The following is a 13720-nucleotide window of genomic DNA, read 5'->3' as shown; positions in this document are numbered from 1 at the left end:
GGTTAAAAAAAAAAAAAAACTTGAATAAATAAAATCCCATCTTAAATACATAAATAATAATTGAATATTGAATTATTCCAATGGATTTGCACAATTCTTTTTTAAGATGCTTTTGTATTTTTTGTATTATTATTATTATTATTATTAGCATTATTATTAGCATTTTTTATTTTTATTATTTGATATTTAAAAAAATAATCATTTTTGTGTAGGATGAATTACTGTCTGTAAAACTCAACATATAACTCATGATAAATGGACCCATGCATCACCAAAGAAAGCATATCAAACACTATTACCATAACTGCTTTTATCAGACGCTTTAAACATTTTAATTTAATATAATTAGAATTATTAGAACTTGAACCATGTGTCATGTGTTCATATATAATTTACTCACCTAACACATCAGACTAAACAGCGTCGCCCGCTGGCCGAGCAGGAACCAACAGCGAGTGCACACGTTGTCAGCCTGTCCCGCCCTGAGTTGAAACTTTGGCGGCGCAAGCATCAAGGCGCTCGTTTTATACACAACAACAACTGGAAGGGCGGGGCTTCCTAATTTTAGATCCATGCAGATGCTCCTGTCAATCGTCGGTAGACAATGTACAGTAAAACGAACGCGCGACTGTGACGACAGGCTTTTTCTTTAAAAACATTGTCGAACACAAGGAAGTGAAAGAAATCAGAGAGCTCGAGAGAGAAACAACTTAACACAGAGACTGATAATTCATATTTTTTAGTAAATAACGCTACATTAGCTCGTGAGTAATATGAGAAACGGTACATAACGGTTATTAATGTCGCCACAGAGAGCATTAGATATGTGAGTTTTAGCTAACATTCACGTAATGTGACGAGCTAACAGCTAACATTACTGTAACAGTTATAACTTACCACTCAACAAACATGTCAGTTACATGTGCCTGGTCGTTTATTAATGGCAGTCGTTTAGCTATGTTTGACTTTAATGACTATATGTGATAGTGTAATGGCTGACATTACAGACACACCATGCAGAGAGACACCCTCGGACCAGTGTCGGACCTTTAGGAAGTTTTTCGCCAGTTAGCTGTCTGTAGTTATTAACAGTGTCTTCAATGGAGAGAAGCAGCGAGGAAGAGGCAGCTCCTGATAAAGAGGATGGAGAGCAGGCAGCCGGCAGGACTGTGATGCCAGGCAGGTCGGAGGATGAAGAAGTGGGAGTGGCACCTTCAATAACATCCACAGGTGGAGTACCAGACCCTTCCACGGACATGTTGGCTCTGAGGCTGTGCAGAGAGCTTGTGTACCAGGATCAGGAGAACTCAGACAGGGAGGCTGGACCGACGATGTCAAGCGGTGTGATGTCTGAGAGCCAAACAGAAGTTGTTGAGCCAGAGAGGGATGCTCCCTCTGTGTCTCCCTCCAGCCTCATGGACACCTGTGCTCCCTCCATATCAAGCCTCTCCTCCTCTTACTTCCCCACCCATCACCATGCCAATTTTTCCTCATCCTCATCTTCTTCTTCCTCTGCTGTGTGTCTGACTCCACCTTTGCCTCCCTCTGTGGAGCTCCCAGCTGTGTTGACTGATACAAGGCTGACCCTGGATGTGTACCAGGGAGGAGCAGCTGCACTGCCTCTGCTTTGGGGGTCCGTCCCGGAGCAGCTGAGGGGGCTCCAGTACCTGAGACTGGGCTCTGAGGATAAAGCAGCCCTGGATGGTGCTCTGGATGTCCTGCACCATCTGACAGAGCTGCGTTCACTGGCTGTTCGGGGTACTTTTCTGATTAATTTCATGTGGTATCAACTGCTGCTTAGAATAGATGGTTAAATGGGTTAATTCAGCGGTTCCCAACTGGTGGGTCGCGATCCAAAAGTGGGTCACAGGTCCGTTCTGAATGGACCGCAAGTGACAGAGCATTGAATTTCCAGCATAGAGTTTTGGTTTTTAAGTGATACGCTGAATATATTAAACTGTATAGACCTTGAATTAATGACTCAGGAGAAATCTGGACCCCATGTCTGGACCAGTTGGGAACCACTGGCTTAATTCATTGGTTCTAACATACTAAAGTAGATACAGTAAATGCTATTTTAATGCAATGTAATATGGGTGTAATTCTCTGTCTGATTACCCCCTTTTCTTTCTATTTCAAGGACACTGTTTTTATGACTCGCAAGGTGACCCACTGCCTGGCCTCCTCACCACTTTGCCCACATCTGTTTCCTCCCTCTCTCATCTGGTTCACCTGGATCTCTCCTTCAACCAGCTCTCCTGTCTGCCGTCCTGCCTTCTCAGCTTGCCCGCGCTGTCCTCTTTGCTCCTCTGTCACAACCACCTCTCAGCTTTGCCTCCTGATATAGGCCAGCTGTCCTCCCTCACCTACCTCTCCCTCCTGGGGAACAAGCTGGTCTCTCTTCCCCCGAGCCTGGGTCAAATGAAAGCGCTGCAGACACTGGATATTTCACACAACCTCCTTCAGCAGCTACCTGATGAAATTGGTTGTCTGGGGGAGCTTCTGAAACTGGAATTGTCTCACAACAAGCTGAAGCAACTACCAGAGAGCATGGGTAAGGGTGTAAGGCTGAGTGGGAGTGTCAGTGAAAGACTGTTTCAAAAAATAAACAAGAATTCTCAAGCATGAAGGCAGCAGTAAAAAAAGAAAGGTGCAAATGAGTTTTCCTTTGTTGCCCAGGCTCCCTTGTCGCCCTCAGGGAGCTTGTCATCTACAGCAACGACCTCCGTGTGATCCCACATTGTCTGAACAAACTACCTCTGCTGAAAATAGATGTGCGTGACAATCCTTTGGGACGTCCTCCAACCCCTCCTCCTCTCCCTCCTACACCTGGTGAGCACAGGAGAATAAGCTTCAAGCTGATTAGTTTTTAAATAATTTCGCCTGTACTAAAACAGCGTTACATTCACTGTCAACATATTCACTCTGTTGCATCACTGTTTTCTAACTAGATCGAGCAGAAACAAAAATTCAAGAGTTGCACCTTGGATATAATCAGCACAGGTACAGTGTCACTCTCAGTGTGGAAACATTTTCTCAATCTGCAGTAATACTGTCAGTTAAGGTGTCTCTGACCAGATTAAGATTAAAGATGTCATGCTCCTTTTTTGCTCCTTAGTTTCTGTGTTTCGTCTGCTGGGTGTCATGTGTTTCTCCCAGGGGGGGCTGAGCTGCTGTTCCCCCCGGGGTGCCTGGCGACAACCACAAGACTGGAGTGGGTTGAGATAAGGCCGGAGAGGAAGTGGGTGTGGCTGGAGGAGCATGACGTGTTGCTGAGTCTTCCACTGGAACTTCGTCCTCATGGAATTACATTTCTAAAGGTATTATACCACGTCTGTTATGGGGACACTGCATGGATTTTACGCATTTATATTGGTTTCCTCGTCATTTTTGGGACTACTCTGTAAAAGAGCTGTTGTATAATGTTGTCAGTGGCTTTGGAGGAGCCTTGTCTGAAAAAATAACCCTGATTAAGTCATAATGATGTCATCGGGGCGACCTCAGTTTGGACTTAGAGAAGAATCTATAACAGAAAGTCTGCATTACACACTGGAGTTTAAGAGACATGGGCATTCACCAGGCATTGAGGAGCTAACAGAAAGTGTGGCATTATGGGAATTGTAGGATTCAATATTTGTGGAGCTTGACACAGTGGGATTAAAAGTCAGGACATGTCGATCTCCTCTGCACAGATTTTGATCAATTATTATGAAATCTGTTTTTCAGAAAAGTGATGGGCACAAGTGGTGATGACTAATTCAGGAAACCATTACTCACTCATCCCTATTTAAGAAGTTCCCCAATTCTTACAGAAGTGCAGCACCACATTGCTGGACCAGTTCTTAAAATTAGCATTGTAAAGACTTGTTTGAAAATAGTCGTTAGTGTTCACGGGTTAGTCTCGTTCCATCTTGTCACAGTGTGCTCTTTCCTGCACTTATCTGACGTAAATGTGCTTCAACTTTGAACTCTGTATAGCCTGTGGAGGTGTGTGTGTCATATCATCGCACAAGAAGAAGGGAGGTGGTGGTGCAGAGGTTTGACGGACAGTCATGGAGCACTCTGCCCACTGTTCTGAGGAGGGGAAGCGAGAGCCACAGTAGCCACCCTGGTGGACGTCCAGCAAGGGTAACGTGTAAAAACCTCTTTTATTACAGTTGTGTTTAAAGGGCCAGTTCACCCCAGTATTAAAAATACATGTTTTTGCTCTTACCTGTAGTGCTGTTTATCAATTGAGATTGTTTTGTTGTGAGTTGCCAAGTGTTGGAGGTATCAGCTGTAGAGATGTCTGCCTTCTTTTGAATATAATGGAGCTAGATGGCCCTGAAAAAATACACTTAAAAAACTCAACAGCAATGTCTCTTTCCAGAAATCATGACCCAGTTACTCAAGATAATCCACAGACCTTGTTGTGAGCAGTTTCATGTAGGAACCGTTTTCTGTCTACTGAACTACATCCACCAACTGCATCACCATGTAGAAGGAAGTGTGCATCCACTGCTAGCTCACCTAGCTGCACTGAGCAAGCTAACATTACAGCTCAGCTAAGGAAGACACCATTAATGTTTACATGTCACACTGTCACGAGCAGGAGCCTCTTGTCAACTCACACCAAAACAATCTAGACTGATAAACAGCGCTACAGGTAAAAGGAAAAATATGTATATCTGATTTTGGAGTGAACTGTCCCTTTAAGCTTTTTTCCTTGGCAGTACAAAATTTTAATGAGTGTTGGTGTACCTGTAGCTGGCCTGCTGCTCGGTGAGACAGTTCTCCTGGTTTATGGCAGTGTCTCGCCCAGTAAAGGACAGTTGCTCTGTCACACCAGCTGGCGCTCTGCTGGTATCCAGCACCGACCCTGGAGTTAAGCTCCACTTTCCTCCAGACTCCACTGTGCAGACCCGCGTCATAACCTTACAGGTAACACTACATCATATGGATATCTGTGTGTCATTGTGATATCTGTGATTTGCAAGACTTCAGTTTGTCTCTCCTTCTGTAGGTGCTGCAGGTGTCTGTGTCAGAGGTCCAGACACTGTGTGGTGATCCTCAGGCCACAGTTAGCCCTCTCCTCTGCCTCTCTCAGACTCCCAGCATAGATTTCCTGCAGCGTGTCAAAGTTCAGATCCCTCTGCCATCTGGAGTCACAGGTACAGTATGTCCTTGCTCTCAGACATGTTTATAACAGAATGTATAAACATATATTAACATATCTGGTGCTGCTGCAGGCCATACAGTCGATATGTCCTGTTTGCATCTGCTACACGGAGATCCCACTGCCCAAACCTGGACTGACATTACATCGCAAGTGTCTCTCTACGTCACCCATTTGTATGCCATTTTCTACATCACACATTTCTCCTGGTAGGTATCTGTCATATGTTCTCATAATGTTTGTTTGATTAATATATTTACATGGCACTAACACAGCTTTGTGTGCACCATCACAGGTACTGGCTGTGGTACACGACTCAGCGCTGTGTCAGTGGGGTGGTCAGGAAGATTTATCAAAAGCTTAAACAGTTTAGAGTTCAGTTTCTCGTCCTCCAGAGGAAGACTGATCCTTCACAAGTTATGCTGCAGTGTTTACCTGCTAACAAGGTGTGTAATTCTGCTCTCTATGCTCTGAATGTGTAGTTAAAGAGATCTACTTAGACCAAAGACAGTCTGTATATCAGCGTTTTCTCTCAGCTTTGGCACTAATTTCATAATCAGTGTGAATTAAATCGTAACAGTTACGCATAAATGCTAAACAGTGATGCTTCCTACCCAGGTGGACAGCAGAGTGCAGTCTTTGTCAGAGCAATATGATGGACCTCAGCCTTCAGACCTGTGTGAAATGCTGGAAGGAGAGCAGTTCTTCGCCGGCTTTGAGAGAGGCTTGGATATCAGCACAGGTCTGAAGTCCTCTTTGAAGCTGTATCTTAAATAAACACTTTGTCTCTTGCTTCCTTTCCTTCTGAGGTCTAATGATGTGCTGCTGTTAATGATTGTCCTGAAACTGCCATTTGTAAGAAGTGTCCTTGAGACATTTTCAATCAATCAATCAATCAAACTTTATTTGTATAGCACTTTTCATACATTAAAAATGCAGCACAAAGTGCTTCACAGAATAAAAACAAACAAAAATAATACATACATATTGAAAACCCACCCCTCCCACCCCCACATATAAACACACACATTTTATGCTTTCCTGTTTTCTCCAGAGAGACCAGACTGTGTGGCGGGAAGACTGTGTTTTGAGTTTTACTCCAGCCTGAAGAATCTGAAGGAAGTCTACATCTGTCCAGCTCAGGGTCAGAAGGTGCCAGTGAGGGGACAAGTAAGACAGACAAGATGGTGCAGTGACTGGAATAATGATTGCTGCTGATTTGTCTGTGCACAAAGTCACTTTATGAATCTTAAATTTTCACATTACATGGCGGTACACCTGGTGCAAAGACTGCATGATCTCATTTACATTATAGCAAACAATAAGTAACAAATTGTTCAAATCACTCATCTGCACATTGCACAATATATACTACACTAAAGCCCCATCCAAATATGGCTTACATTACAGGGGGAGGTGACATTTTAATCACTGGGAAATTGCAGGCCATTCATTCTTGGAGTCATAACTTTGTCAAATCTTGACATACTGATATTATTTAGAGTGACTTACACCTTCCGAGGATATCATGATCTCCATTGCAAATACAGTAAATGGCCATAAATCAGCTTAAAGATCCTTCAGAGCTTGCCTAAGAATCCTAAATTTTTAAGTTTTCTTCAGTATCAACGTATTCCACTGGTAGTTGTCTCTACATCTGTGGGTACATTATAAACAGGACCAGCTAATAGCTAATTTACCATACTTACGATGGTGCCAGTTTGCCAAAATGTGAAAAAAATACAGGCAAAAAAGAGGATACCAGTGCCAGCTTGTAGCTGCAGTGACAACAGCCCATTTAATAATTTAAATGTTTCTGTTATCATAGTGGTACCCAGTAAGGCCTATATGACGATGTCAGCATCATCAGATTAGCAAACCCAGTTACCAATTTACATTTTCTTATAAACGTCTAAGCAGTTAGAGCTGACAAGAAAAAACTAGGGATGTCCCGATCCAATCTCAGAGATCAGTATCAGGGCCGATCAAGGCATTTTTTAAATGACTGGGATTTGCTATAGTGAATTATATAGAGGATCCAATCCTTTGTTTTACGTCAGCTGTCACATTGGTGTTTAAACTCACAAAGCTTTCATGCAGAGACAAAAGGGGAACAGCCGTCTTAAACTCTCCGTTCTCCTTTTGTCCTCCAATCCCTTGAGCTCCTGTGTGTGTGTGTGTGTGTGTGTGTGTGTGTGTGTGTGTGTGTGTGTGTGTAAAAGCCACCCACAGCAAAACATAACATGCCATAACTGACAGTAAAATGCAATGTTTATATATGTTGTTTTTTTTACCAAAATTATGAGCCCTCGTTTCATTACAGCTCAGTGTGAGAATATCTTGCGTTTATGGCACACAGTGTTTCACAGCAGGCGGAGGACAGATAGGTAGCAGTGCAGAACCGAAGACAATCACACTCACCACAGCTACTGCAAAGTGCAACAAAAGCTACGGGAGCTTAAAGCCAATAAGAGTAATGCATTTATGTAGCATCATCCACGCAAAAAAAAGTCAGACGACGGTTCATTCAGGTAACTTGTACAAAAGCTGCACTAAGGCAACACACGCTGAAGAATAGTCTCTTAAAGGGACAGAGAAATTCCCTCGAGAACGCAACAAGGCCAAAACAATAAAGAGGGGGTTTGTTATTTTATACCTATTTACTTATTTTGTTATAAATAAACAATAAGGAACAGGTTGGATGCAGGGATTTTTTTCCTAATGCATTGCAGAGCTATTCAGTTGTCTAGCATATACATTTGATTTGAATAATTAAATAACTTAAGTGTGCAATGTCCAGCTATATTATCTAGGAAGGTATCAGATCGGGACTCCATATTGGCAGTTATTCAGTATTAAATGACTTGGATCGAGATGGGGTGCAAGAAACTTGTTTGGGACGCCCCTAGATAAAAGGAAAAAAAGAGAAGTACCAGCAGCTCATCCTACTGTAAAAAATCAGAGGTCGACTCAAAAGACAAGGATGTCACCCCCTACGGGATTTAAATTACAGAAAGACCAGCGACATGGCAGAAAAAAAAGGATGGAATTGTGCCTTGTAATTATTACAGGGGTGGAAGGGAATTATTACCCACGAATGTGCTCGTGATGGGATTGAAATCACTGATCAGAGTAGTAATGTGATGTTAAAAACACCTCTCTCCTTAGAGAAATAAATCTCATCTGAATGAGCCTTTAAATGAGCCTTTAAATGATACTGTTATATGATCTAAGCCAATCCTATAATACATGCTACCTTTGTGAAACTGTCAGACGTATTGATTTATATTATATAGAAAGGCGTTTCTCATATTTATGCTCATTCATATGCAATGTAGAAAAAACCCCAAAACCTTTTAGCATAAATCATCAAACCGAAAAGTACGACCTCCAAATGTACAAAAGAATTTATTTAAAACACAAACAATTTAAGTATTGGTCTCTAAGAAAACCAATATAATATTAACATGTTATGTAAAGTTATTATTTGGTAGTATTTATTGCGCTGCATTGTATGGAGGTTTCTGTCTTCATGGTTACTCAATGTAAATTGTACCAGGTTACCACAGTCGCCTGGCTCAGTGCTGGTTAGAAATGCAATTTTATTTTGTCCCATCAATCAGTCTATATGGACAACACATTGAAAATATGTTTGTGTGTGTGTGTTTATTTTTTTTTAATCTCTGAATTCTCTACAGGTATCTTTTTATAGAGGGGAGATTCCCAGCGATCTGCCAGAGGAAGTGGTGAGGAAGAGGAAAGGACTTGACAGCCAGTGGCTTGCAACTTTACCACTTAGACTTCCTGTCAGTTGATGCCATATTTTTTTCTTTTTTTTCATATAATAATGTAATTATATCCATGTGAATATCCATTTATAGACATATTTTTTTATGTTGTATTATGTTAAATTGCTACATTGTTATGTAGAGTCTAAACTAGATGCTTATTTCTGTCATTATTAGTAACAAAATAATGTCAGCTTCTACCTACAATATATTTTTAAAAGCTGAGGGAAGCACTGCACATATTTATTCCCTTTCTGGTTTTATCACAGGCTCTAAACTCAGACAATAACTACGTCATGGAGGAGATCCAGTATCCTCCTCTGAACCTGGGTGACCCTGAGAGCGGCTACCTGACAGAGGCCAACCTGCTGTCCATTTCTCTTCAGATCGGACAGGACTGGCGTGTTATTGGAATCAATCTTGGCTTAAGCTACCAGGAGCTAGACCGCATCCAGTTCAAGTACAGGTAGGAATGATGAACTGTGTCGTCTTCATAACTGAACTCAGTATTTTCTGATTTGGTGATTGTTTTTACAAGCTAGAATATACATATGTGGTTTTTAATTTTTAACTTTAGTACACTACAGGTAAAATGGATTTTTGATTTTGAGTTGACCTCTCCCTTTAAGAGGTTAGTTTCACATTTATATAAAAGCAGCACTCAATTGTAATTGGAAAACAAGAATATTATAGAATTCCAACATTATGCCAGCCTAACCTGTTTAATCTAGATTGTTGTTAAAGGGCCAGTGTGTAAAATGGGCTGAAAACAGTGACATCAGTGGTCAAATTCTAGATTGCAGGGCTCACTCGCTCACCCCTCCCGTCGGGTAAATGACGGTGGCCTTGTAGGGACAAAAAGCCTTGCGCACGAGTTTTTCAGGAGCAGGTCTATCTAGCGACGAGGTGAATGTTTATTTAGAAATCTAAACCATGTTACGATATTGTAATGAATCCCTCACGAGCAGGAGACCAGAGGAGCGTTCGGGAAAAAGGCCCATTTATTTGAGCACTCCAGAAACTCCGGTAACACTCCACTCCGTCCCAAACTCTGACTCTTCTAGTGTAACAGACACACTTCATACACACATACTCGTTTACCATACTGAGTGGGGACCCCCCTCCCCTCTCTGCTCCGCCAATCTCCAGCCCGCACACTGACTGATAGCGTAGCAGATAAACAGAGCTCAGCTGTTTATTTAGCCTAGCAATATCTCCGGACTATAGTAGCTGCAATGGACGACTTTGAACGCGATTTTGAAGAGTTTCTTGTAGCGGACACAGACCCAGAGCCATACCTGTTTGAGCCGGAGCATACAGATGAGGAACTCCATGTGTTTGATGCTGAGCGGGTGAGAAGAGAGGCTGAATGCACAGGATGGGATTCGGTGCTACTGCTGCCATTGTTGGGGAGATATATCATCAGGAGGAAAAGCGCCGCAGAGAGTGCATCACAAGGAGTGAAGTTACGTCTTCTTTTCCTCGCAGATGACGGTTCGGGTTCATTCTCTCCTGTTGTGTGGTAAGTGTGGTCCATTCGCAAACTTTATAACTAAAAAAACTTTTCACTACTCTCTATCGACGAACTACTAACACTCTCTGCTGTTTCCTCCTCCTTCTTCCTTCCTTCCGCTGTCTTCGTTGGTTCATTTATACACGTGAAACGCGTTCTCTGGCTGGCTGGATTGTCCACTCAGTCTGCCGTACATACATGGCGGCGCAAGATGGCGACCTCTCTAAAGCAAGGCCCTTGCTATATATATATATATAAAAGCATAATTATAAGGCTACGAAAACCAAATGAATTTTATTTTATAGCGATCATACACTTGTATAAACATATTAATGGGTAGAATATTCAGATTCAGATTCAGACTGACAATAAACCATGCCAAATATTACACACTGGCCCTTTAAAGATAAATAAGGATGTGTAAACCTGACAGTGAGATTTAGCTAAAAATGTACATTTCCTGTTTAAAGCACCTCTCTCTACATGAGGGAATGACGTAACCAGTGCGTGCACACACATCTGTGTTAGCACAGCCAAAGCCTCTAAGGGAACAAGATGGAGTGAGATGTAATGTGAGTGAAGGAAAACCACAGTGGGAGAGAAATGGTAGAGAATTTTGATTGTTTTAATCTGCACTGTCAGCTATCACTGAGCCATCTGGGACACTGCAGGAGATTACACACAGACTGATGCTCATCTGTCCCTCCCCCCTACTCCTCATGCTCAGCAAACCTCTTGTGACGCATCCTGGAGGTGGAAGAAAAACGCATTATGTTAAATCATGCATACTATTGCGTAAATCGTTTTCTGTGTCAGGTTGTTATATAGGAGTTCTTTCACATGTCATTTTAAAGGGGACTCATTATGCTCGTTTTCAGGTTCATGCTTGTATCTTGGGTTTCTATTTTCTATTGGTGTACACGGTTTAATGTTCTGTAATAGCTTAGGTGCAGTAAAGTTTACTGACTCCACCAACAGACATAAAACAGCACATGGATAAGCTAACCCTCAGGGCTTTCTGACAGAAGACCTTTCTGGAAGAAAACTTTTCATCTTAACCCAAACCATCATCGTCAGGGTGACAAACCATCATATTCAGGGTTATCTTGCTTAAAGCCCTGAAAGCAAACTTCTCCAAACTGCCATAAAACAACGAGATCATTTAACACAAGTATCAAATTTAGCTCAATAATAATTGTCAAGATTTAGAGACAAAACAACTGTTTTTTGCCAGTTTTTAACATCATTAGCATGTTAGCATGTTTACATTGCATAAATTAGCCTAGTGGCTAGCAGACTTCTTCCCTCCACTCATGGTTTAACAAATTACATGTAATGGTATTATATTTATTACTCACCACTGATTTTAAGTCACTGCAGTAGTAGCTACATGTAGCAGTGCACTTGCAGCAGATGAATGACTGTGTAGCCGCACATTCTCCCATTAGAAATCACCAATAAAAGCTTATAAACACAACTGGAGATGTTCCAGCAGGAATATGATCCGAAATCAGGGAGAAATTAATAACAACGGCAGCCAAGACCACATATTTCCCTGACATTAGCATGTAGTTTCATTAAACAGTGTAGGCTATGTAATGTAAACACTTGCAGTAGCATGCCTGGAGCAGATGACTACATAAAGAATCTGTCATGAGTTGACCTTGTTGCCAAAGTAAAAAAACAAACATTGGAAATATATTCAGAACGATCTGAAGCTTGAGATCTTTGCTCACAAGGGTAACTTTTACATACCTTTATATCTCATTATTTGAAATAAATTAAATGTAGTTGCCCCCTTTAATAATATGTGTATTTGATGGTTGATTTTTGTTCTTTGGAAACAGGAGATGCATATCCAGAATCTTATAATTTATACATGGTTTATCTTCCAACTGCATTGAGATCCTAATACCACGTATTAATAGAGTGTTAGTACATTTCATAGGTTAAGGTACAGTATCTGGCAAATTATTTTATCCTAAGGTGGTACTAAAACATACAGCACTGCTCATGGCTATAGCTATATATATTTACATCTGTTATCTTTTAAACCTTTGGTAAGTTACAGTAGCCGATGTAAATCTTCTTGTATATGTTCTGCTCTCCTCGCCAGGGACAATCTGGGAGGCTTGGTGCTAGACATGCTGTTCCACTGGGCCCGAGGACAGAAGAACGCAGGACCAGGAGCGGCGTCACGACTGGTGGCAGCTATGATCGAGAGCGGCAGGAGAGACCTGGCAGAGGAGATTGAGGACATCGTCAGTATAGGAAGGAGAAAGTACTCAGAGTCATTGAGGAGGGTGGGCCTGGAAGCAGAGAGCTCCTCTCTCTGTGACGCACAGCAGTAGATAAACCCATGCTGGGTGCAGATGGCTGACTTACACTTGAGTAACCTGTTTGTTTACAGTGTGCCCCCATCATCTCATCCTGCTGTCTAAACAAGTGTCCTGGAGTACAAAAAATCTATCTTAACACAATCATGATCGCCAGCTGGCAGCACCTTTAAGATGACCCACAGGAGACAGGTGAAATGGATGGACTGCATAAAAATGATGGCCTCAGGCTTGTTTTTTTTCCACTTTCTACTTTTTAAAAACTGTTTCAGTATGCAAGACAATCCTGTGGAAGCCAGGAAGAGATAAAAATGTATTAAGCTATATAGGATGAAAATAAAACTACTCATGTTAAGTCAAAATGATGAGATACGAGGTCATAATTTTTTTTACAAAATATCTATTTTTTTACTTAGTATGTCAGAAATTGACTTTATACCTCAGTATTGTGAATTACAGCAGCATCATCAGTTGAATCAATTCGTTTGACAGTTACTCAAAGGTAGTATGTATTACACAATTGGCTTGGATCGTACTACATGTACAGGGATTTCCACTGTCTGGTCACTGAAAGGCCCAGTCTGGATTTCTTTAGGTGAGATGAGATGATTTTAACAATAACCCCTTTTAAGAAATTTTAAGAAGAAATTTAAGAAAGCCCCTTTCTCACTGTACAAAAAAACACACACCAGCTCTCAGTTTTGTATTGAACAGGTTACCATCGGCATTCATTTCTGGAACAAATGACTGCAATAGTCTTGAATATTTATTGATGCGATCAGATCTCATCTGCAGTGATCAAAAAACACAACACTCAGTTAGAAGCGCTAATTTTTGCCCCTTTTCCAGCCTGACTAATGACTTACCGCCACAAAATACCTCCTGTCTCTGACTAAGCAGCACCTGAACATCTTCTAAAATGAGTTGA

General features: G+C 41.5%; 1 protein-coding gene across 1 annotated transcript; it reads left to right on the top strand.

Annotated features, from left to right (window-relative positions):
* The first annotated feature begins 658 nt into the window (after nt 1-658).
* pidd1 (p53-induced death domain protein 1) lies at nt 659-13157 on the top strand. Its single transcript, XM_049573856.1, has 15 exons — nt 659-1758; nt 2141-2554; nt 2680-2832; nt 2952-3003; nt 3119-3320; nt 3979-4128; nt 4747-4920; nt 5003-5150; nt 5229-5364; nt 5451-5601; nt 5774-5897; nt 6210-6325; nt 8854-8961; nt 9213-9409; nt 12573-13157. The coding sequence occupies exons 1-15, from the start codon at nt 1101-1103 to the stop codon at nt 12805-12807; spliced, it is 3018 nt and encodes a 1005-aa protein (XP_049429813.1). The 5' UTR covers nt 659-1100; the 3' UTR covers nt 12808-13157.
* The last annotated feature ends 563 nt before the right edge of the window (nt 13158-13720 follow it).

Source organism: Epinephelus fuscoguttatus, linkage group LG4 (assembly GCF_011397635.1).
Source record: "Epinephelus fuscoguttatus linkage group LG4, E.fuscoguttatus.final_Chr_v1".
NCBI lineage: Eukaryota > Metazoa > Chordata > Actinopteri > Perciformes > Serranidae > Epinephelus > Epinephelus fuscoguttatus.
This window is presented reverse-complemented; position numbering and strand designations above follow the sequence as displayed.